General features: G+C 37.7%; 1 protein-coding gene across 1 annotated transcript in view; it reads left to right on the top strand.

The window, feature by feature from the left end:
- Positions 1-10,389, top strand: part of gabra2a (gamma-aminobutyric acid type A receptor subunit alpha2a) — a 64,474-nt gene extending 54,085 nt beyond the window's left edge. The window contains exons 9-10 of the mRNA XM_042388733.1: positions 6,167-6,369; positions 9,318-10,389. Of these exons, the coding sequence (XP_042244667.1) occupies positions 6,167-6,369; positions 9,318-9,620 (506 nt within the window). The 3' untranslated portion in view covers positions 9,621-10,389. The remainder of the gene's footprint in view (positions 1-6,166; positions 6,370-9,317) is intronic.
- Positions 10,390-27,415: the final 17,026 nt, after the last annotated feature.

Genomic DNA, 27,415 nt, shown 5'->3' with positions numbered 1-27,415 from the left:
TGGAAAACCTGTAAAATATTTTATGTTCACTATTGTGGTGAAACTGAACCACACTAAGCCTCCAACAGCCCAGTCAGGATTCCCAAACGGTAAATGTTCCCATCCTCACCTGAGCTTACCAGGCTTTTTGTGACCAGGTCTGTGTGTTCATGCTGACAGATGAACATTTTATCAGACCACTGCAGGCTGGCCACTAGATGAGGGTCAGGCTGCAATGAGACCTTGCCCTCCTTATCTGCCACAGGACAGCGGACCTGCACACACACTCTGATTTCCCATTTGGTAAAATATCAGCGATCTGTCTGAGGCTAATGTAATGCAGTATAATACACTTTAATAAAACAAGTCATTATCTACCGCGACAAACAGGGCAGAGAGGTAAGGTTGAGTTAAAAGGGATTGATTTATCACAAGTTCTCATACCAGAGACATTTGGTTCCTGATTCATCGAAGACCTGTAGTTATGAGTGCAACATATCAGTAAAATCTGAAAACCATTATCTGATTAGTTCCCCTACCACTGGGTCATGTATATATAAATAATGTGTAAATCTCTTGTGTTTGTTTGTTACAAATTAAGATGAAAGGACCATAGCTGCACTGAAGTACTGGACAGATGAATAACCTGTTGTTCATCAAGAAATATAGTTATAGCATGTAACTCCCCATAAAACCAAAAATTGTTGTTTTGCTTTTCTGTTTTGTGTATGGATTTAACAAACCAAATAAACATGTTCATCAGTGAGCTTAAGAGGTATTGGTAAATGTATTTTTTTACTTTGGACAGAGCCAGGCTAACTGTTTCCCCCATCTTCCAGTCTTTATGCTAAGCTAGGTTAACCACTTCCTGAAACCAGCTCTGAACTTAACACACAGACATGAGATTGATATTTGTCTTAATATCTCACGCTCAGAAAAAAAATAAATTTCAGAACTTCCATCCTTTTTGTAACATTATTTTTCTCAATAATAAAAAAGAAAACATATCTTCAAAAATGAGCAAAACCTTTGTTCTACTTCCAGCCAATGATCTAACCCCATAAAGATTTAGATTACCCTACATGACGAGGAAACTGTGTTACCCCATTATTACTGAAATGTTACTCTGATAACCTGATACTCACTTTGAACAGACAGGCCTATTGTTCCACGATTGTCACCATTCTTTTGTGACATCTTTGAGACGAGCACTTGAAGCGGACAGTATTACCAAAAAATAAATCATGATTTGTTATTATATTTAACTTTATTCACTATTATTATCCATGTATTATTATTATTATTATTACTATGACCTCAGTTTTACATAACTCGTTATTATTTCTCTTTTTTGATGAAATACTACCCCACCTTATTATTAGCCAATTATTACTGTAATTGCAACATTGAGAGAATATTGTGGTAAAATGAGGACAAGGGTGTTCTTGATAGCCCCTCCTGATATTGCTCTGTCATAGTTGTTTGGGCTTTTAGTGGTTTATTGTCTGCTAATATAGATGAACATATTCCATCCTGTTGTTTTCTTGATGGATGCTTTGCTTGTCAAGATAGTTCTAATATGACTCAACTGGCCCAGTTGGCAAAGGAAGTGAATAAATAGCCGTCTCCACCTCACAGTATGATTCCTGAAATGCCACTCAGCAAGGAAATTAATCTCCAACTGCTTCTTACAACATCAAAGAAATTCATGGCTCAAGCCATTTTATTGGAGCAACTTCAAAATTTGTATTGCAGCTAATTCCAATGGTCAGGATATGATCCATGGCAGAGAGGGAGCTCAATAACACAAACATAATGGAACACAATTCATTACATCATTAATGCAATGAATACTGGCTTCATGAAACTACTAATGTTCACTTTTTGTTGAGAGGTGGGATTTTGTTGAGAGGGATCAGAGCATCAGGACTAAATAAAAAATACACTAGAGGGCTGTCATAAATATTCACAATTTGGATAAGGAAAAAAGCCAAACAGCAGCATGAAACAGTTCCTGGTCCTGATTAGATGCCAAGTTATTACTTTAATTCTTAACACATTCAGTGTAATCCCAGTTACTACTCTTGTGAATTCCTAAACAGCACAATAAAGCCTTGATGCTGCTATATCGTTATCTCAAGTGCACAAAAAAAAAAAAAAAAAAAAGATCCTGAGGGTGGAAAATAGACTGGATGTCATGCTTTCATTAAAATTAAAATCATTATTCTCCTGGCAGCATGAACGTGCTCAGCATATATCATGTCAGGGTGTATACATGAGATGGTATCTTGTGTTCACACTTGTGGCTAGGATGTAGCACTAGTGACGCATATGTAGTGTGCAAAATGGGAAAACAGTTTTGAACTGTTGTGAATGTGCTAAATAAACAGTATTTTGCAGCAATATGTTCATGAAATTTTGATATTTCTTTCATATAAGTGGGCCTTTTGGCCTGATGGTTGCACTACAGGAATATCAAGGGTTTATCAGAATTGTAGCATTCTCTGTCTGGGGACCATGAATATCTCCAGCAAACTCTCCCCTGATGGTGGTGCTAGATGCAAGGTCAAGCTTAAATAGTAGGAGTCATCCTCTGGGTACACTGCAAAAAGTAATCAGGTCATATATGTCTATATTTTAGTCCGAATAAGCATATTTGGTTACGCTTTATTTTATAAGTCCATCATTTCCAATAAATGAGTAATTTCCAAGAAATTTCCTAGAAATTACTGTAAATCTGTTGTAATTAAAGTATAGAGAAAATAGGTATAGTGTTTAATTGTTATATAAAACAAAATCTAAAACGTGTATATAGGTGAGCATAGAAGTAAGCATATAATACCACTCAAAAGGTTTAACTTTTGGTTTAAGTTTAGGTTGTGTTTTAAGTGTGTTTTAAGTATGTTTTAACTTGTGTTACTGACCAACCAACACTGTTGGTCTAAAGATCAGAAAACACTCATATTATTGATTTATAATATTGAGGCAAATACAAGAAACACATCTTGTTGTTGAGTTTGGTTTTCAATACTCAGTGCTACAGACACATTTTAGTTGGCACAAAAAATAGCAGTGGTTCAATGTCTCTGCTTTTAGATTTTTTTATAAAGCCTCCATAGGGAGTCAGATGTGGTTTAAATTCAGATCTGGCTGATAGGAGGTTGGAGTGGTGACAGAAGTATATAGCCTCTGTATCAGTTCATTCCATGTTGAATATCTTGATGATTGCAGGATTTCAAGTCCTCTCTCCTTCCACACCCACTTAACATGCCTGGTTTGTTCGAGGACCTGTACGCTGAACAAATATAGCACAGATACATAGGTGAGTATCATTTAATGTTTTAATAATATGATTATTTATTTTTATTATTTATTTATTAATTTAATAATGGACCCATGTATGTTATTCTACACCTGCCAACACACAACTTGATGGAATCTGTTGTACTACTGCACGTGGCTAACGCTAGTCATATTTAGCAGTGCAATCTGGCCATCCTACCCTTAGCAATGGATAGAAATGATAACGTTTAATTTGTGAAATCTGTTCAGCTAGAGAGGGCTTTACCACCAATTTACCACCAAGCATAGTTTTGAAAATGGTCCGTGCATGCAACTTCAGTATTACGTACATATATCGACATATAATGACAAAAAGGTAACTAAAAATTGAGCTAAATCTTGACTTTGGAAGAGGGATGCAATCAGTTGTCTCCTGCAGCAAAGTCCACTCTAGTTTATTACAACTTGGGTTAGCCATATTAACTAAATCTCTTTTAGTTTGGATATAAAACTGAGAGTGAGTGCACCTGAAACTCTAGCTATAAAACTGTGTATGTACATAACTTGAGTGTCATTATGAATAATTATTTAAAACGTTATTTTACTGTTTGCCTTAATTTTTACTTACAAATAAGTTTTTTGGTTTTTGGTTTACTGATGTTTCAGGGTTTTCAGATCTCAGTAATTACTGAATAACATATTATGATGGACAAAACTAGAAAAAATATGACCCAATTTATTTATTTAGCTATTTTATTTGTGTAATAAATGTGATAATGTCTATTGTCTTACCATTATCATGTTTTGTGAAATTCAGTTTAATTCATTTGATAGTTATTTTTTGTCATGCTTATTGATGCAACCTGTTTATTTAGCTCATTTGAGCAATTTGGTGTATGTGTGTATAAGGGTTAAAATACAATTCCATTTATCAACTCAATCCACTAAGCATGACAGTCGTAAAAGTCAGCGGTAACCATCCATTATCTGTAACGCACTAACCTATCTTTTCATTTTTTTTACAAGGACATGGAAGAGTTCAAGGCAGGCCTTGATAGGCAAGTGATGAAAATCGCCATCATCGGTGACTGGTCCACCCCATGATCTGGACAGTTTACAATTTTCAATTTATTTAATTTGCGTTTTTTTCTTTTGTTTGTTTGTTTGTTTGTTTTTTTAGATACAAATATCATTTTCTCAAATACAATTGCAAAATAAATAAAAGTTAATTAATTGCCTAACAATTTTGTCATTGAATGAATTCTTTTTTAAAATGTACTACATGAAAATAAAACTGGAAAAGCTAAAAAAACTACTTAAGAAAATCTAATTGGACCAACTTTTTTTTTTACCTTTTGTTCATATGGTAATTAAGTACATGATACCTAAAAAAAATCCTTTTAAACATTGTGGAGAAACTAATTGGAACAACTTAATATTTACAAGTAATCAACTTAAAAACTTGTTGTTCATGCAGCCAACTATTAAATCCGTGGTAATTAAAAATACTTTTGATTGTAGAGGAAAACTTGTTCCCCCAACTCAATGTAGTTTGTTGGTCCAACATAATTTCATCAGAAGTTGTCATAACTCAGAAAGGTTGCAAACTGTTGTGTTCTTTTTTTTTTGTTGAGCCAAAACATTTTGTGTTTGTGTGTGTGTGTGTGTGTGTGTGTGAGAGAGAGAGAGAGAGAGACAGAGAGAAAGAGAGAGACAGAGAGTGTGTGGTGTGTGTGCATGGTGTGTGTGCATGCATGCTTGCAATATATCAATAGAAAGTTCATGCTTTTCTTGCAGCCAAAACTCCTCTATCAGTCTGTGAATGAGAGAAAACCTCTTGCATTATTAAAGTCAATGACAATGTGTGTCATTTCCCTGCTGTTTGCCTACACAGATGATCTACACTGAGCTCAAAACTCCTCCCGCTTATTTGTGTTTAGAAAGTCTCACTTCAACCACAGGAGACATGTCTTATCGAAGGGTTAAAAACAAATGGTTGCAGAACACTGTGAAAGTCATCAGCAGGTCACCTTTCTTATTCTATAGAACTTTTTTCTAGGATACATAAATTATACCAGTTAATGGCAGTTTTTTTTCTCCACTCACTTTAAAATAGCATATTTATTTCCTTTTTTTTCCTAATGTTGTTAAAGTGAGTTTGGTGACACAGCACATTCATCTGGTGTGATTACTCCTATTAGCTGCAAGGCAAAGTAGACCTATTGGTCCTATCCTAGAGGCAAAAAATGTTTTTTGTGTCAGATGGGAGTAGGAAGAGAGAGAGATCACAACATGCTAAGGGGAAACAGACAGACTCACTTCTGAAAGATATTTCAGTGTTCATTACCCCCATTTAAAGGGACATTATGGAGTCGGGGTGGGCTAACAGCAAAATAACAAACAGAATGGAACTGTATTAACCAAACTAAAATTACCAGCTAAAAACAAAAAGAAAGCAAAAATACAAACCTCTTACCTAAACTCCAACTGTAACTCAAATAAACAGGAGAAGAAGAAGAAGAGGTGACAAAAGTGCTTCCCACCCCTACAGATCCCAGGACTGCGAGACATACTTGCATGGTACTATTTACAATATTTTACAAACTTGTAGATTGCAGCATACTCACTGGCTGATTGGAGAAAGAAAACTATTCATTTTAAAAATTGAGCTCAGCCAGTGAGACATGGCTTCAAAAACCACATTCCAGTATACAGGGGCCTGGCTGCGGTCAGGGCTCTTAAATGTTCCTGAGGAAGTCAGAATAACAGATTTAGGAGCCAATGTTTTATTAAAACTAACTGTTATTCTAACATGTCTCTGTAACATTTGTATTTAAGTGAATGGATTCTTTTTTATTGACTATAATATATTAATTTTTGACATGCTTATTTCCTCTCTTTCCAGGTGTAACTACAGTACTCACAATGACCACTCTGAGTATTAGTGCCCGTAATTCACTGCCCAAGGTGGCCTATGCTACAGCTATGGACTGGTTCATCGCTGTCTGCTATGCCTTCGTCTTCTCTGCGCTCATTGAATTTGCTACTGTCAACTACTTCACCAAGCGAGGCTGGGCCTGGGATGGAAAGAGCGTCGTGAATGACAAGGTAGAGCTGTCACACACAAAGGAACATTTCTCACCAGCTCCTTAAATTGTAATAAAAATGCAATTGTAAAATAAGTGTATTTTTCCACCACCACTATGTTCTTGAGGTGTCCAAAGCACTGATATAAGCAAGACATAGATAGAAAATCCATAATTTATAACACTGACTTTGGTCCCTGCTGAAAACTGTCAGTGCACCACTGCGCTAAACATGCACAGACACACAGTCACAGCAAGTCAGAACAACACAACACATGGAGCATGGAGGTGAAGTCACATCAGAGGTTCTCTGTGTGAAGTTTAACCAGCCAAACCAATCTAACTCAAAGTTAAGTTTGTACTGTATGCTAAACTTGATTTTATAATGAGAACATGTCTGCAATCATAACGTTAGCCAAAGGTTAATTTGCTAGCTAAAATGGACTTCATCACAGGACATGATTTGAGCTTTTGTCATTCTGAGCCTCGATTTTAGTACATATCAAAGCTGCAGGTGCACCATTGCAGTGTTAAACAAACACTGATAAGTTATGAGTGGGTTGTGGGGATAGTAGCCTAATAACTGCACGTGACTGCTAGGAGATCTATTATTTTTGTTTAATTAGCAGAGACATAACTGTCTTTCTAACATAGTACAGCACAGAGTCTACACACAAACGGGCTGCTGCTTTCACCCAGACCAACCCACAAATTCTTGTAGGATCTGGTTCTTCCCTTTAACCTAAACCAACATGAAAACTGAACCACAAACAGAATTAAAGCCACGAAAATAGGACTACCGGACCCACCAAAAAACAAAAGAACTAACAAAGGCAAAACACCAAAGCATGTCAGCTAAGGTTGCTGTCCCCTCTTTATTGGTATTCCCTCAATCAGGCCAGACCAGATACACCTGCGAGAGAACACAAGACATCATGAGTCAAATACTATGTATGTCATAACCAGCAGGGGGGTGCATAACAGTAAGACAGATGGTGAATTCCAGTGTTAATTGAACTGCCGTCACTACAGGGGCAAGACACCGTAAGCGTCCACTTCCACGGACTTAAGGTGAAAAGATTATGAATGTGGCTTGAAGAGGCAATCAGCAATCAGATTTCAATCCATTTCAAATGCTTCTGTGTGTATGTTTTCACTATGTCCAAAGACATGCTGGTTAGGTGAAATTGAAAAGTCTAAATCGCAAAGGAGTATGTGTGAATGTGCTTTTCAGTCTAAGGTGTACCCTGCTGCTTGTGCAGTACGATGCAGCATATATAGTATTAACCAGATACCAACCATATGCCAGCTAGATTGTATGATGACATAGCACCACTTTGCATACTAGGGATGTGCAGAGAGCCCAGTATTTGTATTTGTATCTATATTTGTTGAGGTAGCAAAATTATTTGTATTTGTATCTGTTTTCGAATAAAAGTGGAACAACGCTTTTATAATCCTGTTTTTGTTTTTATAACACTTTTAATTTTGGAAAATTAATGTGTTACGATAAGTGTTTATGAATATACTATCTTACGAAGGAGGTCCCCACACCAGGTCTTGAACTGGAGTCTCCCAGATCATAGACGACTGCGCTGACTACTGAACTGAAACTTTACTCATTGCACACTGTTTAACATGTAGGGAAAAACTTCAAAGGTGATACTTGCTTTGCACTTCTCATATATTGCCCATTTTTTACAACCTAACTTTGCGAAAAGGAGAAGGGGACCAACAGGTTATGGAGAGTCCCTTGGGAGCACTTTGCGTGTGTTGGTAGCTCAGCTTTATCTCTGGGGAACACCACCAACTCTGGGAGTGATGTCCAAATAAGGAAATGTGTGTCATGTAGCAGGTGGATGTGACTCTCCTCATTGAGACCTGCTAATAGACGTAACAGCGGAGCAGAGGAGAGACACTGAGATAGTGACTGATGTGCGTGCTGGTATTTGACATGGGTTTTTTTTTCTTCCCGAAAACAAATAATTTTTTAAAATAATTTTTAAAAATATTTGTATGAAACAAATATTTGTAAAAAAAAAAACCCACTATTTGTGCTTTGCTGAATAACGTATTTGTATCCGGGCACACCCCTATTGCATAGTAATTGACAGTTACTGATTTTCACTGAGGGCTAAAATGACACAGATGGATGAGAGTTTATGGTTGCAATTCCTCTATCAAAACTATCACTGAAATGAGATCCAATGTCAGCATGGCAGAAAGCAGGTTAGAATATGTGCTAAACACCAATTTCACCGCTCTGTCTCAGTTTCTAAAGACAGAGGCTCTATTAAAAGAGTTCAGATAGTATACTGTTTAGTTATCCACATTAAAGATTTGAAAATACCCATCTATCAAGCAGTAAAATCAATAAAGAAATTAGTTAAGACTGCACAATACTGCAGTACAATGTATATCACTTCTGACCATCAAGTGCAGTTGGAAGTTGAAAACATTGATCATAGTAAATTATGTCAGTGCAACAATGGCTTTGGAACATAAAAGATTTAGTGTGAAGCTGTTCTGATTCATTTACTGTAAATTCCCAAATATTTATTTCAACAAAACCAGGGCTTTACTTGCAACAGCTTTATATTAGAGTCATGTCTTTCATTCTAATTTTCCCAGTTTTTATATTTTATCACATCTCAGTAAGAAGCCTCCCTGTTTTCTGATCCGCTCTTGTTTTAATTTGCTGTTGTATAATCTTCTCCTTTCCTATTGGGCATTTATTGTGAAGTGTTGCAGGATGTGTTAATTAACAGTAGTTTAACACGCATAAAAACAAAACAAACAAACTATGAATTAGAAGTGAATGGCTTTAAGTAGCGCCTTCTCTTGTTTTAGTTGAATATGTTGTCTGGCTTATTGTCACCACAATATTCTTGGCTTCTCTCTTGGCTTCTCTTTTGAGCATGCAAAGGTAGTAATATTTACAGTGTCTAACCTGAAACATTTTCCCTGCAGAAAAAGGAAGCATCCATCATGAAGAAGAACAATGCCTATGCTGTGGCTGTGGCTAACTATGCTCCCAACATCACAAAAGACTCAACGTTGCCCACTATCTCCAAGTGTTCTCTGAGCGATCCCAACAAGATGACTGGAGAGACGAAACCTGAGCAGAACAAGAAAACCTTTAACAGCGTCAGCAAGATTGACCGCATCTCCCGCATCATGTTCCCTGTGCTGTTTGGGAGCTTTAACCTTGTCTACTGGGCCACCTACCTGAACAGAGAACCAGTCATTAAAGATCTGGATCCTTCCAAATGAACTACAGGGACTCCCTCCAAACACACAACCCATTCAGGACTTGTACATTTGTTGGTATTCATTTTGTGAGTCAAAAGCTGTTTATATGCATGGAGAATCCCCTTCTCCCTTCTCTCTTTTCTGACTTGCTAACTCAGTGCAGTCTTGGGTCATCAGAACTGGTTTAGAATAATGTGAGAGCTCATATTATAGGAGTAAGCCAGGCATCTTAAACAAGTTTAATATAATCAGACAGAATACTGCGCCATGAAGTCATGTTCTTTGTTTTACTTTTTCAGACATGGTGTGAGAGCACAGGAAAGCACACATGCACACAATGCTCACAAATCGATGGACACATTTGCATTAAGAAAATAGACATTTCCTCTTAATTATGGCCTCCATAGGTTCTAATTATGACAACATTTGGTAAAATGAGAGAACAACACTGCAGAAACTGGAGAATACTTCATTTTTAAATTTGTTTAATCAATATTTTTACATTAAAAATGGATCAACTCTGCAGTTCCCCTCAACTTTCTGGAGCTTTTTAGCCTATTTGAGCTTGTTGTTTTGTTTTTCAGACCCACAACTTTAAAGAGGTTCTGCACACTTAAATATGTTTTGAGCTGTTTGAGCTGTAAACCAAATTATATGACTGTACTGTGATGAAACACATCAATGCTGGTGTTGATATTGACATTGACACCAAATTTATTAAAAAATGTGGCATTTCATGGGCTGAAAATGGCTCAATCTATTATCTGGTGGCCAAAATCAGCCATAAAAAGGTGGGGCTGATGCTGACGTAGAGACGATCGTTTGGGTGGTCTCTACAGGAGGAAATGCTGCTGGCAGCTTCAAAAACAACAGAAAACCTCACTGCATTTCATTTAACCCTCCAGCTGTCTGTTCCAGCTGGTAAAATCTTGTTTCAAAACGTCAAATTGCGGTGTAACTGGAGCTCCACCATTACTGAACCTGTCTGCGGCAGAGCTCCAGTTACACTGCAATTTAACATTTTAAAACAAGATTTTCCTAGCTGATAGCTGCAGGAACAGACAGCCGGAGAGTTGAAGAGCTGCAGGGCGAGATGCGAGGAGGATTTCTGTTGTTTTTGTGGCTGCCAGCAAATCTTCCTCCTGCAGAGAGTCACAGACAGAGAGAGTTCCTCCAGCAGGTCAGTGCTGCTGTTGGCTCCTGTTAGTTCCTGAAGCTAAAACTGTCTTCATCTGAAAATAAACCAAGTGAAACCCAGACAGGTTTATTTAAAAATGACTTCTGGTTCATTTAAATGTTATCATTATTATTATTATTATTATTATTATTATTGATATTGGTGATGTTTGGTGCTAGCATATTTTACAGAGTTCTAAAGACTTTTACCTCATAATTATCAGGTCTTTATCTCATATTTATGAGAAAAGCAAAACATTCTTATATAGCAGGTCAAAATCTATTTTCTCATGCACTGTTTAATTTGTCAGTGCTTTCCCAAAACAACCTTTAACAGCTTTTTTGTGTCTCCTCTATGGTTAAGGGTTGGTTACATTTAGACAGCTAAATCTGCTTGGTTAAGTTGACAAAACAATCTCCACTCAAGGACCAACAGCTATCAAGAAGTAAACTTAAAAAACGTAATTTCCATCAACACAGTCCATGAAATGGTCCATAATCAACAGCAGCATTTTGTCTCATGGAACAGTGAATATTATCCCAGGACTCTTTTCTCAAAAATATGTGATAGTTTTCTCATAATTGTGAGATATTATGGGATATGGAAGTCAAAATTACAAGAACATTTCTCTGAATTTTATTTTACCATGCCAAAAGCTAATAACTCTGTTTGTTTTCTAATATTTTCTTGCACATTGAGTACCACTCATATTAGTTTTGTGCTCTCCTAATAGTTTATTCATTAATTAACTTCTACATTCACAAGGCTGCAGGGAGTTAAGAAGCAGTGATTCAGCACCAAGTTCGAAATACAGCACTGCTGGGTGTTGTCATCTTAACACTAGTCATCAACTAAACTCTCCTCAATAGTGTGGGGTGGACATTTATCTCTTGGCAAAAACAGAATTTGCAGTAAGTAGTGTTTGCTTTGTGGAGCAGGTTGTCACAGTAACATCTCCGTCATAACTGTATACAACTGTACTCCACACTTACGCCTCACCACCTGTCACACAATGGACTACATGAGGCTTTGCTCTCTCTCTGTAGCTTTTTAACTGCTTTTTAGACTTTTTCACTCTGCTTCCCCACGTAGACTGTGTCACACTGTGGAAGATGATTCTGACTGGATACAAATGTGTATGAGAATATGTGTCTGTGTGTATGAAAAATGTTCTCTCATGTGTTTTGTGTATTTCTTTGTTTTATTGTATTTTTTATATACAATGTAGCAAAAACAAAGGACCTATACATATTTAATAGGCTCAACCAAGAAGAGGATACTGTGTCAATAATACTGCATTCATTCAATTTTGTGTAGTCTTTGTCAAGTTTTTGAAAGTAAGATTTTCTTTCTGCCATAAAATACTTCTTATAGAAATTTCTTATATGAATATGTGTATACCATGTGCTTTGTTTAACCCACTTTTCCACTTATATGAGAAGTGTTATTTTCCTTCTTGCACACTTGATACTGTTTGTGTTTCTAAAAATGTTGAAGTGCAGAAGCCCCTCCTGATTTATATGATCACTAATACAAACTTGTTATACTCACTGACAACAAATCTCAGTGTCTTCTTGTTTTTTGCTCTGTGAAAGATGTCCTTCCATAGCCATAATGTGTGATGTAGGAGGACAGTCTGTTCTCTTTTCTTTGATTCCACTAGACAAAACCTTTCCTTTAATTTCTAAGGAGGAAGTGAGTGTTTTTACAGACTTTCAGACTAGTATTCACTGTATGAAAGACTGTATAAACCATGGGGTCTAAAATATATTGTCTGAGGACAATTATGTTAGCATGTTAGTATATCATGTGTAAGGCTACAATTTCCCTTTTAACTTTCATTGTACAATCAACTGGTTGTCTAATTTTATTAATCTATCAGCAGTATCAGAAATCATCTTAACAGTTAAATCAAAGAATATCATGTTGAATGATTGAATTATGCTGAAGTACGTGGAATGTTAGAGACATATTGTTTGAGGAATGTTTTAAGGAATGTGTTCAGGACATTAATGTTTAAATCTAAACTTAGCACAAAAAGTAAGGAAATTTGTGTTTGGTAGATTATTTCTTTGTTGTAACAATGCTTTTTGGCAATAAATCTTATACCGTTGGAAAGTTTGTTTATTTCCCTTTTAAATGGTGCCACATTTGTAAGGAACATGCATTTGTGGGATGAGCAGCAGAGCTGAGTATGTCGGTTGCGCCCATGAAAAATATGCCAAATCTTCTCTGCCAATGCCAAACAGCTTATTCTGCCATTGACTCTTGTTTGGTCACAGCCTGGCACCTCCTCCTCAAGCTGGTCACCAGCCTGGTCACACACTGCTGTGGGATGGCATCCCATTCTTCAACCAGCATTTGTCGGTTTGTGGGGTTTATCAGAGACTACCTCCAGAATTTGGGAGTGGAGAGGATGGAATGGCCTGCCAGCAGTCCTGACCTCAACCCCATTGAACACTTGTGGGATCAGCTTGGGCGTGTTGTTCATGCCAGAGTGACCAACACAACCACATTGGCTGACTTGCACCAAATGCTGGTTGAAGAATGGGATGCCATCCCACAGCAGTGTGTGACCAGGCTGGTGACCAGCATGAGGAGGAGGTGCCAGGCTGTTGTGGCTGTGTATGGTTCTTCCACACGCTACTGAGGCTCCTGTTTGTTAAATGAATAAATTGTTAAATCGCCAATATGTCTTGTTTCTTCAAACTTCAATCATCCAATCAACCAAACACCAAACAAGAGTCAATGGCAGAATAAGCTGTTTGACTTTGGCAGAGAAGATTTGGCACATTTTTCATGGGCGCAACCGACATACTCAGCTCTGCTGCTCGTCCTACAAATGCATGTTCCTTACAAATGTGGCACCATTTAAAAGGGAAATAAACAGGCTTTCCAATGGTATAAGATGTATTGCCAAGAAGCATTGTTACAACAAAGAAATAATCTACCAAACACAAATTTCCTTACTTTTTGTGCTATATTTATGTGGTTTCTAATTGTCTTTAGTGATGGATGAAGTATGTGGCCATCTTAAGTCACAGAGTATCAGCCACCATTTTAGCCACACTACGTTTTCCCCCTGGGAACAAAATAATTAATATTCATTAATGCTTGTGGCGCCAAACACCTTCTCCATGCCCAAAACGCCCAAAACTTCACCTGTCTTGGCTAAGTTGATAAAAGAGAGTTCTCCACATTTTATTTTCTAGACATCTCATTTAATTTTCTTTCTTTAAAACAAGCTTTGCGGACCTCAGTGTTGAACTGAGGGAATTATTTTCTTTCTGTGTTTCTATATTTTGGTAGCAAGAAACCTCATGTTTTAATGTTGTATGTCAGTATTTTTGAAGTTTTCATCCAGCCAACAGAATTACCTGAGCCTAAGTGGAAGAAGCTAGTGTAGCCAGATTAAAGTTTTATTGGACACTCAGACAACATCACAAGATTTCAACAAAAGCTGCAACTCATCACCGACAACAGGGACCTTTAAGCAAGACCGCTTCCATCCATTGGTTCTAAAGCAAGACCAACCACTAAGCTCCACCATCAGGCCCCCATCTGCTTGACGAAATGCTGCTTCTGGCATTGCCTGGGGGAACAGCAATGGCTCCTCCACTGTACAGCCCTGCAAAGCAGCCTGCACCTAGCTGTGAAGATGCGCAAGCCGCTCATCAACTTCAGATCTTGCTGAACAGATTAATCTCTGCACCAAAATCCTTCATCAAGTAGGCATTAACAACCCACGGCTTTTTGTGATTAAGAGTTGATGTCAAATAAGAAATAAGTTAATACCCTAGAGAAGTGATTTTCCCTAGCGTCCCTTTGTTCTCTTATAACTCGAGTCACATACTACACATCACTATCATCCACTGAGTTAAAGGTCTAATAAATGACACTGAGCCTCACTGGATGTCAGCAAACAACTATTTGCTATGTAAGGATATAGTGGAGTAATGGCGACCTGAGCAGTGAATGAAGTCACACTCCCTCTGTGTGTGTTGTTATCCAAGCTTCTCTGTTCTTTGTTTTGGTAGCCACACCGGCCACGCCGCACTGTGCATGTGCATGTGCATGTTAGGGCATATGAGTGTGCATGTTAGTGCATGTGAGTCCCTCTGTGTCCTTCACGTCTGTTTCCAAGATGGTGGCTGTGTCACAAACTTTCTCAAATTACAGCTAAACAGTAAGCTAAAATATGTTTCTGAAAGCATTTGAGGCAAGAAATAAGCAGTGCAGTAACAGAATCAGCACTGCCTAGTTTGACAGTTTGATCTGAATTTCATGAGTTGTCGGCTTCCTTTTTTTTCCAACTTTAAGCAAACTTTGAGCAAACAACACATTTGTTTTGGTCTGAGATGTTGGTGCTATAGTGTGACATCTAGTGGCTGAATGTTGTGTATTGCAATTTTAAAATTTATGACATGCTCAGCACCCCAAAACATTTACGTTACATTCAAGAAGCCACAGTCAACCCAGTCCCCAGAACAAAACGTTGGCATTGTATGTCTCTGCAAACCACAGATATGTTAAATGTCTACATTTCAATGTTGGCCATTATCAGTTGAATAATTATGTTTTATGATGTGACAACACTGTGGTTAAGGTCTGGTTAGGTTTAGAAAGATTATGCTTCAGGTTAAAATAAAAAAATAACGTAAAAAGGGCTGCAAAAATCCTGACATCTCAATTATAACACCTGGTTTTGTCAGTCGAAATGGGAAGCGGGCATTGATTTCGAGGTGGTCTCGAACCGTGCTCGCTGCTGATTTCCAACTTTCTTCCAACAAACTTTCTAATCATCCACTGACCCCTCCTCCTCCTAATAAGAAAGTCAGCTCATATAGATCTCATGTGAACTACGTCAATTTAGAAATGTTGACATGATACGTATTCCAGAAATGTTGATAGGATACATATTGTTTAAATGTTAATATGCTACGTATTACACATGTTAAAACATAGATATTCAAGGTATCTGTGGTTTGCAGAAACGTACAATGCCAACGTTTTATTCTGGCAACCAGGCTGCCACAGTAGTTATGACGGGAGCAAAGGAGGACATTAGGTGACTATCAGGTTATTATAGACGAGGCCGAGGTTGATGGCTGTATCACCAAAACAATCAACTGTAACATGGAAGATTGCTGTTTACTCCCTGGTTCCAACCACACCACGAGTCAACATTATTTTTTAAAAGCCATGACCACAATCGTCCCCTAACCTTAACCATGTGGTTGTTATTGTAACCATGACAAGAATGTCCCCTGACCTATAATGATACAGTAATTTTAACATAAACTACAATGTTTCTTTAACCTTAAGAAAGTACTTATTTTAACCCAAACTATGATCTTTTCCTAAATCCAACAAAGTAGTTCATGTGTCTAAGCCAAACCTGACCTTAACCACATTGTTTTCATATCATAAAACTTTCAACAGTAACTTGTAATGGTTTTGGAAGGCACAGACAAATGATGTGATGCTGCTGATAATTGCTGGTAGGGGTGTTGGATCTGGAGCGTATGGACCAACAATGTATTTTGTTGTTTAATTTGGAGGACCTATTTGAAAGCATCAAACACAACAAAGTCACCTGTAAACTCTTTCCACCACTGAGTCACAACTCCAGAATCAGAGACGCCAGGGCCAGAGAGTAGAAGTGTGGATGAAAGTAAGAAATGTAAAAGCAAAATGTCTAAACATGTACAAAATAAAATACCTCACCCTCTTATTGCTCATTTGATTTCAATTTTACGGTGTTTGGTTTTCATTCTTTATTCATGTTTACAGTTTTGGTTAATCTGTTTTCAGATATTATTGGCCTTAAATTGACTCTGTATCAGACTATGAAGCACTGCCTTTCAATTTGGTGAGGCTGGTTACTGTGTTGTACATTGAACATGTGAACTGAAACATAACATGAAAACATAACAGCAGGGATTTGCTTTAATTGGAAGAATCTTGCAGCAATGGTTCAGCCAGACACCTTCAGTTGAGCTTGGATCAGCTCAGCCTGATCACCAGTTTGGCCCATTCCATTCAAATTAGCAAACTCACTGTCTACCTACCTTACCACACCTCTTATACACTCGCAACTACTCACCCACATCCCCCTGTGAGCTCAGTTACCTCACAAGTTCCAGTTCAAAGTTGATATGAATGTGTTACCTTGGTTCGGAGTGGTTTAAATTATGATTCGCAAGCTTTGACACTAAATGAAAGTGTTTAATATATATTCCATGTAAGAGTTGTTTGACTGAACTTGAGCACACACAGAAAATGTTTTATTTACACTGATACATACATGTTACCAGTAGTTACAAAGTCATATCAATCAAAAAGTTGTGTTAATCACTCACTGTATGTTTCCTTTGTTATTTCTGTGTTCCTTGTGAAAGTGACATTTCACTGTTTTTTATTAAACTGTAATCCACCAGATATGAATAATCTCCTTTTTTATCTTGAACAAAGTCAAGCTACTGTAGTCCACAGGTCTTTGCATGATGCAAAAACAACAATTCTAAAATATACCATGATATGCTAATGCTCTGATAATATTGCTTTTGTTTCTCTGTTCTCTTGTTGTCATTTTCCTCTACAGATCAGCTTTGCCTTCAAGGCCTCCAAGAATAAACACATGGTTTATGCTTTCATCCATAAATAAAGATCACATAATCAGTGAAGGATGGTGGGATGCAAATTTGACTTAAATGCTTTGTACTGTAAATAGTTGTACACCCTGTTAGCTCATCATGCTGATGTAAATAACACAACTGAACTGTAATAACTGCTGTAATGTTTATCCTCTGGGCTAACTACTCCCACCATTTCATCTTAATATGTAACCTGGAGGTCTGTCAGAGGGAACACCATCATGGAACTGATCCTAAGAGTGTCAAAACAGATATCTGGTGCTGCTATTTTTAACAATTGTCAGAGTATCTTATTTCAAAGTGATGTAGAACAAGACTAAACAACTGGTAGCTCCTAGAGGCTGAACTATATGCCACAGTTTAATAATGTTGCACAAAGGTGTATGGTTCCAAAACATATATGCATCTTACTGCATTGTCTTTGATTTATGTTCTATTCCAGCTTCTCCTTGGTATTATAATTTATGCAGAAAAAAACATGCAGAGGCTGCACACCTTTTCAGGGCTTTCTCAGACCTGTGCTTTTTAGTCCAGTAAAATCAGACTCTAGTTCGTTTTTGTTTAGGAAGGTCTGAAGCACAAATAGTGGGTTTTCTACGAATATTTGTTTCATACAAATATTTTAAAAATTATTTGTTTTCGGAAAGAAAGAAAAAACATGTCAAATACCAGCACACAGGTCGGTTACGTCGCTATCTCAGTCACTTTCCTCTGCTCCACTGTTACATTTATCAGCAGGTCTCAACGAGGGGAGTCACATCCACCTGCTACATGATGCACATTTCCTAATTTGGACATCACTCCCAGAGTTACAGGTGTTCGCCAGAGATAAAGCTGAGCTACTGACACATGCGAAGTGCTCCCAAGGGACTCTCCATAACCTGTTGTTCCCCTTCTCCTTTCCACAAATTTAGGTTGTAGGTTGAAGTTCCTCCCTACACATCACACAATGTGCTGTCTCTGTGTTATGGGTGTATAAATAGGTAGAGGTCTGTCTGCAATGAGTCGATGAGTAAAGTTTTAGTTCAGTAGTCAGCACAGTCGTCTATGATCTGGGAGACTCCAGTTCGAGAAGGACCTCCTTCATAAGGTAGTTTATTAATGAACAATAATTTTAACACTTTGATTTCTAAAATGAAAAGTGTAATAAAAACAAAAACAGGATTTTTGAGCCTCTTTCCACTTTTATTCTTATAGAAATATAAATGCAAATAATTTTGCTGCCTCAACAAATACAGATACAAATACTGGGCTCTCTGCACATCCCTAGTCTGAGCACATTAATCGTATTCGAGTGCAGACCAAAACAACCATACTGAGACCTTTTAGAGGAGGTGGTCTCAGGCTGGTCCCAACACACACACTGTCATCACCTTCTTTATACCTTTCCACTAGTGGAGCAAAAATCTTGTATTGTACAGCTTTAACCACACTTTACATAAGTCTTACATTTAGTTTGGTTACTCCAACACAAAAGTGTCCAGATATTTTTAATACACAAACAAACACACACACACACACACACACACACAAACACACACACACACATATGTCAGCAGGCCACAAGGCATCCAAATCCTAACAATGCTTAGATCCACAGCAATGCTGAGAGTCCTGCTGAAAGGTGAGTGTTGCTGAAGCGGCTATAATCAGGCCCCAGCACAGAACAGCACAGTACAACACAGCACAGCACAGCACCCACAGCACTCAGCACATTTACCCTCCTGTCTGCACTTTACCCTCCACCTGCCTTTGATCTGTACCAGCATTATCTTATCCCTCTCAATGCTGGCCACTCTTTCAATGGGTGTCATCTGCCCATTCCCGCTGAAATTCACCCCCCATAAGCTGTGCAAGCATCAGCTACTGACAGGAATTAATTATGTAATCATATCATTTCATACATCAACTTTTCTACTCTTTAATCCAAAATCATATTTTAAAAGGGGTAGCCAAGCAGTGGACTATGCGTTTTCTGTTTTTTTGTTGTTGTTTTTTTTAAAAAATGCATACGCACAAAACTTTATCATGTAAACGCAGCATTAGTTCAGCTGTCAGTATGACTCAAATCTTTTTACATATATACACACACACATGCAAAAACACACACACACATACACACATACATACAGACACAGGCACACACAGCAACACACACAGTGAGTCTTGTGACCTTTAGGGGAGTCTTGATGACTGAGGTGGAGTATCTTTCTAAGGGCCAGAGGCCAGAGCTGTCCACATTCATCCCATTACTCATCACAGACTCCCCCACCTCCACCCTCCCACCCCACCACACTCAGGGCTGCTGCGTTGGCCAACTGCTGCTGACTATACACATCAGGGGAACTATACCTCAGGTCCGGTACAAACGTTTTTAAAAAAAAGTACGTAAGGTGTGACCAGATTCAAATACCTAGATTATAACTCTAACATGTTGTATGTGGGATTCAGGAAGCCAGACTGAATGATTTCACCAGTTTATTCAGTATTTTATTCGCACCTCTGTTTTCCTTCTTCAACACAGACCTGCCCAACATGAGCAGGACACTACTGTCCAGATTTCCTTCTATAGTAAACAATACATTTTGTAGCAGTTATCTGCAGTCCCACCATAGATATTTCAGCGTAGGTTTGAGATGTCTTTGTTAGATGTGTATTACTAAAAACTAGTACATGACAAACTTGTTTGATGTTGTCTTCAGTCTCAACAATCCCCACCAGCATCAAAAACTTGCAGGAGAAAATACTTGCAGCACAGTGGTGGGCTCCATTTGGTGTAGTCACAGTGGATCTGACATGTAGTTACAGAACATTTTGAGGAGAAGCTTATAGCACAGGCTCTGTTTCCAAAGCTACACTGTAATGAATTGCTGTAAATTTACTGTGGATTTACAGTAAATTTACAGTGTCTTACTGTATTTCCTAATAATTATAACATACATATTCATCCTTTGCATGTAAATTAACAGTTAATGCAGTCAGTTAACCATACGAGTAGATAACTGTAATTTATTAGCAAAAAACAGTATTTTCTGTCAAGCAGTGGAAATACACGCTGTCATCCTTTTACAAGTCCAGTCACTATCCATTACCATTGTACTGATGATTGTAGGCTAATGTTTCTGTTTTGATGATGACACCTTTTTATTAATCAAACTGCTCATACTACTTGGTTTTGAGTGACAAAACATAACTGGCTGTTCCTGAACTGGACTTTGGACAGCACAGCTTCGGTAATCTATGTCATCATTCTAACGAGAGCAGTCCATGTGGAGTTCAGCCAAGGAGGTTATCTCCCGAAATTGTCCAGCATTATTTTGTTTTCATGATTATTGAACTGTTGAAATTTCAGATAATGTTTCATAAGGTCTGTTTCATTAGATCAGGTTGCTAAAATTGGCGAAGCATGCTCTGTGGCTAGCACAAGCTCACTTAGCCATAATTACATTAGCTAACTAACGGCACAGTTAAAGAATCGCGGGGGTGTCTGCTCCTCGGCCAACATTACTGTCTTTCAGAGGCTGTAGCGGGCTCAGTTCTAAAGCTAGAGTGATGATACTGGTATCATATGAAACTAGACAACCTAAGGCATCCATTGGTACCATGTCATGCTAGCTTGTCAGGAAGGGGGCTAAATAATGCTCCCAAGTTAGGCTAAATTTTGGCAAGGGAAAAACTGGCATGGCCATTTTTAAGGTCCCTTGCATTCACCTTAAGATATCTGAATGAAAATGGGTTCTATAATGGGTTCTATGGGTACCCACAAGTCTCCCCTTTAACAGACAAGGCCAAACCATGCAGTTTTTTGCATGCAGTATAAATGTGTTATTTTCAACAAACAGCCAGTGGATGATCAGCATCGAGGGGCACGTGAGGGCATTCAGCCAACTTTTGTGTCAGGACTTGCTGCACTGTTTGTGGTGCTCTACATTTTCCACCGCCAGTATCAAGAGAAGGCCTCCAATCCCTGGATTTCATTCAAACACTCATCGGTATAAATCTGGAAAGAGGTATCAAGGACATCCATGGAAAGGTTATCACCAAGAGGACTGGGAAAGTGGTTCAGGAAAGGGCCACAAGTGTGAACCCTTATGTTGCCACACTGTTGAAGAACTTGCTAGACTATTGGGACTTCATCTAGGCCCTCATCATCGATGATTGAGGATACCAGCCAAACACTGCAGTAAAGTCTCTCTTTCTCCCTTTCACTGTCACTATCATTCAGTTCACATTTACATTTGCAAAAGACTTGTTTCCAAGCCATACTGTGATGCAGTTCTGTTACACTGTTCTTGATGCTATTTTAATTTAGCATCTGAGGTTATGCTCTTGAGTTCATTAAAGCTGTCATTAATTATTTCAGTGGAGACAGTTTCTTCCAAATATGGTGATGGAGTAGGCTACCCTGTCAGTTTTTTTAATACAAATGTTCCAAATGTTATTAGTCTTACATAGCCAGCTGTACAAATAACTGAGGACTTGTAATGAACTACAGCAATATGCTATTAAATGTGTATTCTCTACTGTTATCTACTTTTTTTTTAATTTGTGGGAATTTATAAGAATTAGGTGCAAAAGTAGATTTCATTACCCTTTGTAAATAAGCAGTAACATGCTGGCATATACAGTAAAATTACAGTAAAACCCCACAGTTATCCTACTGTCATATACTGTAATCCAATATACGGTAATGTACTGTTAAAATAAATTACAGGAGATGCACTGTAAAATAACAGTAAAATGCTGGCAGCAGAGATGCCACCATTTTACTGTTATTTTACAGTGAAATTCTTGCTGTTGCCCAACACAGAACTATAAATACAACTTAATATTTCTTATAATTTGTAACTGTAAAGCAATTTGTAAACCCGCTTTTGTGCTTCATAAACAAAGTTATACTTTCTTGCATGAAGCACTCTGAATTGCATCTGTGTTTGAAAGCTGCAACACAAATAAACTTGGCTTGCCTTTAAGTTTGTTTAAGGCTCTTAACCTTGTGTTGACACTGTAGCCACTTTCTGCTGCTGACCTGTTCAGAAATTTCTTTTAATTTCCTTCCAAATATGTCATGTTATGTATACGTTTTGCTGCATTGAAGCAAAAATTTAAATAATTACTTTTTCTAACAGCTCTACCACCAGTGAGAAGTCATTGGAGTTGTATAAAATTCATATCAATTCTATTACAAGTCAGATTCAGTGTGATTTTCCATAGGTCAATACTTTACTATCACATCACTGGATTACATACCCATTAATTACCTGCTTTTGTTTTTGAATACCCGAGAGTAATTACCACTAATAGCTTGTTCTTATCACATATTGTATCTCTGACACATCAGCTTCAAATAAATGCCACCTAGCATCTGTCTGAGGAGCTGTATGCCTAGCTGGGCTGCACCACTCATATCTAAAATATAATTACAGTAACAGCATTGGCCCCGGGGAGCAGAGAGGCTGTTCACAATGGTTTTATCATGTGTGCATAATCTACCTCTCTCCGTCATCTCTCACCTCTGGGCTGTCAGCAAAGAGAGACTTAGCTCTGCATGCATAAACAAGTACAAAAACTATCTTTTATCTCACAATGTAATCTGAAGCAAAAGGGAATAATATGAGATATTTTACAGCATGTGAGTAATGCCAATTTTATCCCTTCAAAGACTACACTTAAAGTTTCTTCTTAAAGGCCCAGTGAAACAGAAGTTAGACTGTCTTTAGCTTCTGTATTGTGGTGTATTTCAGAATATATCACAATGGAATATTTGAGCTTTGTACAGTTACAAGAGGGATTTAAATCAAATCCTCCACATTTGATTGGACTTTTTAAAAGTGGACGGGACTTAGAGAGACCTTCAAGGAGAAGACAGCAGGCTCCACACACGTCCAAATCTGTTGTTAGATCAGGAAGAGGAAGAGGAAGAGATGAATGAATTAGCCCTCAGCCACATTGTTTTGGAAATGAAAACAAAGTTTTTGCCCACTGATATCCAAACACAAACACACATCTCTTCCCATCTTTCTCCATATTGCTCTGTGAGCTACTATGGCCCATAAACAGTGAAGTGTGGTTTTATATGGTGTGGCTGCTACTCGCCTAAAGTCATATTTGACTGGATGAACTGAGTGCAGGATGAATCATCAAACATTTGAAACTGTTTTACAGGAAGAGAAAAGATGGGGATTTTGATGTAAAAATACTCTGATACTGATGTTTTCACATATTTGGCATATAACAAGACATAAATGAGCAATTAACACAGAGACACAGGATTGAAACTGAGAAAATGTTATTTTTCATTTCATGGGGCCTTTGACTACTAATAATCTGTACATTCAATACAGCAGGGGTACCCATTATGGTGGCATGACTTAATGAGTGAGATACACTGTTTGCCTGTAATCAGAACCTGTGCAGTGTGTGACTGCTAGATCTGAGCAGCTGTGTTCAACAGTTCTGCAGCTGGTAATAAACAGGTTTTGATGCTGGACTGCAGAGAGTGAATGAATATCTCTCTTTTCATCTCTTTATCGTTCCTTTTCTTTGCAAACTTTAAGAACATCTTGCTGCATTAGTGACAATGTTTGCTTGTCACTGGCTGATGGTAACAACTCATCATGTTAATGAATTTACATTTATTGTGACTGAAATAAAAATGTAATTTGTAATATACAAAACCTTAAAATGATTGTTTGCTTTTCACCAGTACAATCATTTTTTACCCCTTTAATGCATTATGGGTTTTGGGGTCTTGTTATTTGTGCAAAAAAACAACAACAACAACAAAAAAATTATCATCAAATTTCATATGCAAAGCCTAATCAACAATGAACTGATCTATTTACGAGTATTATGTGTGTTTCAAAGTCTGATATGTCTTATTTCTCTGTGCCGTAGAGCTCCATTTTTGTCCAAAAACTATTAAAAACACATCAGTGAGCCACAGTGTTTCACTTGACATCTTCCTTCATCACCATGAACACACACATACACTATAGTTTATTTTCACTCAGCCCCTGATTGTCACACAGTGCCAGAAAGTCAGAAAGTACTGATTGTTGGGTTTTCTCTTTTTCATGGGATTTACTGTATAACAATAATAATAAAATAAAAAAAATATAGAACTAGAAATGCATTTCCTGCGGAAAATGCGTGTGAATGCTGAATACTGAAATAAATCGCAAAGCATTGTTGAAAATACTAAAGACTCGTTCAGGATCCCCATTTGTACGGATACAAGTTGATTACCATGGCATATTACATTTAACAGATTTGGCAGTTAATAAGTTGTATGGTGGTGTTTTATTTATGACCACAAGGTGGGGCTATTGGTGCCATAATTCAGTATGTTGTGCAGATTCTCATGTAAAACTTATCTACCAAGTTTCACTTCATTAAAGACAACAGAATTGTATAAATATCATGTTAAAAAGTTACTTTAGCGCCCACTTTGGGCAGAATTTTATGAAATGTTACACACTTCTGTAAGGTCACCTTGTGTACAACATTCCCAAAATTGGTCGCAATCCGATTCAGTATTTAGGAGTTATTGATCATTAAGTGCATTAGGCCACGCCTTCAAAACTTTGCTAACCAATAACAGACAAACCGTAAGTGATATCCAAAAACAAATGAGTACATTTTGTTCGAGGTCTTCTAAATATGGTTTGTACCAAGTTTCGTGAAGATTGGATGAAATGTGTGCCAACAGAAGCAAAACATGTGTTCATAAAAAAAATCCAAAATGGCGGAAAAAATTTCAGGCGCAAATGGGCGTGGCCTATATCAGTCTAATCAGCATCATCCAAGGAACATGCTGACCAAATATTTTTTTAATAGGACTTACCATTCATGAGTTCATGGGTTTCTGTCGCTCAAAGTATAGAGGAGTTGAAAGCTTCCAAAAAACGTACAGAAGAATAAGAATAACTAGAACATGCAATTTCTGTAGAAATTGCGTGTGATTGCTGAAAGCGAATTAAGATTGCATAACTGGAAGTTGAACACTATTGAAAAATCTACCAAGATTAAAATCAGCAATGGGTAGAATCTAACCTACACCCTCATGCTTGTAAGACAGACATGCTATGCACTGAGCTAACATGTCACACACCAATGTCAGGCCAGATTCTGGTATTTAGCCTGTCAGTTGCATGAAATTGACAAAAAAAACAGTTCAGCTCAGCAAGCAGATTGACATCACCTGGACTCCTTCATCTCTACTGAGTTCTGCCCTAAGCAGGGCTTGAACTCATAACCTTTGGATCTATAATGTGAAGACGAGCGCAGGCTGTGCCTGACTTGTGCCCATTCAAACGTGGTCATGTAGTTCATCTGTACTTGTACATAGTGAGAGCAGGCTCAGGTCCAGGGAGCGGCTCCTGTGCTACAGGCCCGTTCATACCTGGTTCAAGGCTTCATTATTTTTTTAATTGCTGTATTTTTAAAATTATATAAAATCACTGAAACATGTTACATTTCAGAAAAATACAAGCACACATGTAGCACAAAGTATGCAGCAGTTGAAACGCAGCAAAAAACGTACGGAAGACGAAATAAGAATGAGAAGAACAATGAGTGAGAAGAACAATGTGTGATTGCTTTCAGCAATCACACAAATAAAGATTTGGACAACAAAAGTGTGAATGCTGAAAGCACTCACACTTTTATAACACCAGATTGATCCTTTAAACAACTGCTGTAAATGCAGTTTTAAAGCAAACAGCTTATCAAGATGAATAACAATCAACGTATTGTGGCAAGAACTTGTCCTACTGTATAGAGGAGGAATTAGTAATACACTGAGCAAATATACTGCACCAAAATGATACAGTACTGTCTGTATATTAGCCAAACACGGACCTGAATCTTTATTGAATGAAAATTGGAAAGAAAATGTAGTCCAGTGTGGTCTTTCAATAGAAATGCTGATGCTACAGCTTTGATGAAAAGATAAAAGTGAGTGGGATTTCTTGAAATTGATTTCTCTCATATCATCTTCTTCATGCTATTCAGTCATGAACAATTAGTTGATACAGTTGCCTAGCAACTATATTTTTCCCACAGGAAGTTTAGGTCTCAATAGTTAATTAGATTTAATCTAATGTGTTTGTTGATGTCCATAAAAAGAGGTTATATTAAGCTTTAAGTGTTGGTGTGTGTTTGTTTGATTGACAGGAGTCTCCACCTATCAGTGAGCTGTGGTGGATGCTGTTTGATTATCCCACATCAGCTTCACCCAGTCATCCCCCTCTTAGTCCCAATTTGGATTTTTACGCTTCTAGCTTCCAACAATGATGGTGATGAGTGATAGAGCCAATTTCCAGGGTTTTAGCCTAATAATGTTATTAGGCTACAACTTGTCAAATTTTTTCTTTCCTGTGAAACTGGTATTTTGTGAGATGGAATCTGGTCATTAAAAACCCATTTATATAATACACATACTCTATCTTAAACTAGGCTTACAGTATATTCAGAAGTAAGTTGCCACAGATGCTACTTCTAGCCCGCACATTCATTTAATCTTTACCTGCCAGGTGTACAAGTGCTGTGTGTGCTTTACTCTTGGTCAAATAATACCCAACAGGTTGGTCTGAACAGTAAATAGAACTTTATTTGACTGAGGATTAAACGGACAGGGGATCACTGCTTAAGATAATGTTTCTATGTTAAATCTCTCTTGAAATGAAACTATGAATAATTTCAACCTGGTTGTCCCCTAACACAGATTAGAGCATTTGTATTAGACAATTTTGGATTGAATTATTGGGCTGACTGTTTGGGGCATTCATCCCTTCATTGAATTACATGCACATCACTTAGGCATAGATATTAAAAAACAGTAACGCTTACACTTACTCCAAAGCTGCAATTTTAATTCAAATACACATTTCCATCCAAGTCGGATTTTCATCAGGTCTAAATGTTTGAAAGAATGAATCCCACTCCCAAGCTACTAAAGGAAGGAATCTCTGTCTGTATGT

The sequence above is a fragment of the Thunnus maccoyii genome, chromosome 16 (assembly GCF_910596095.1).
Source record: "Thunnus maccoyii chromosome 16, fThuMac1.1, whole genome shotgun sequence".
NCBI classification, from domain to species: Eukaryota; Metazoa; Chordata; class Actinopteri; order Scombriformes; family Scombridae; genus Thunnus; species Thunnus maccoyii.
This window is presented reverse-complemented; position numbering and strand designations above follow the sequence as displayed.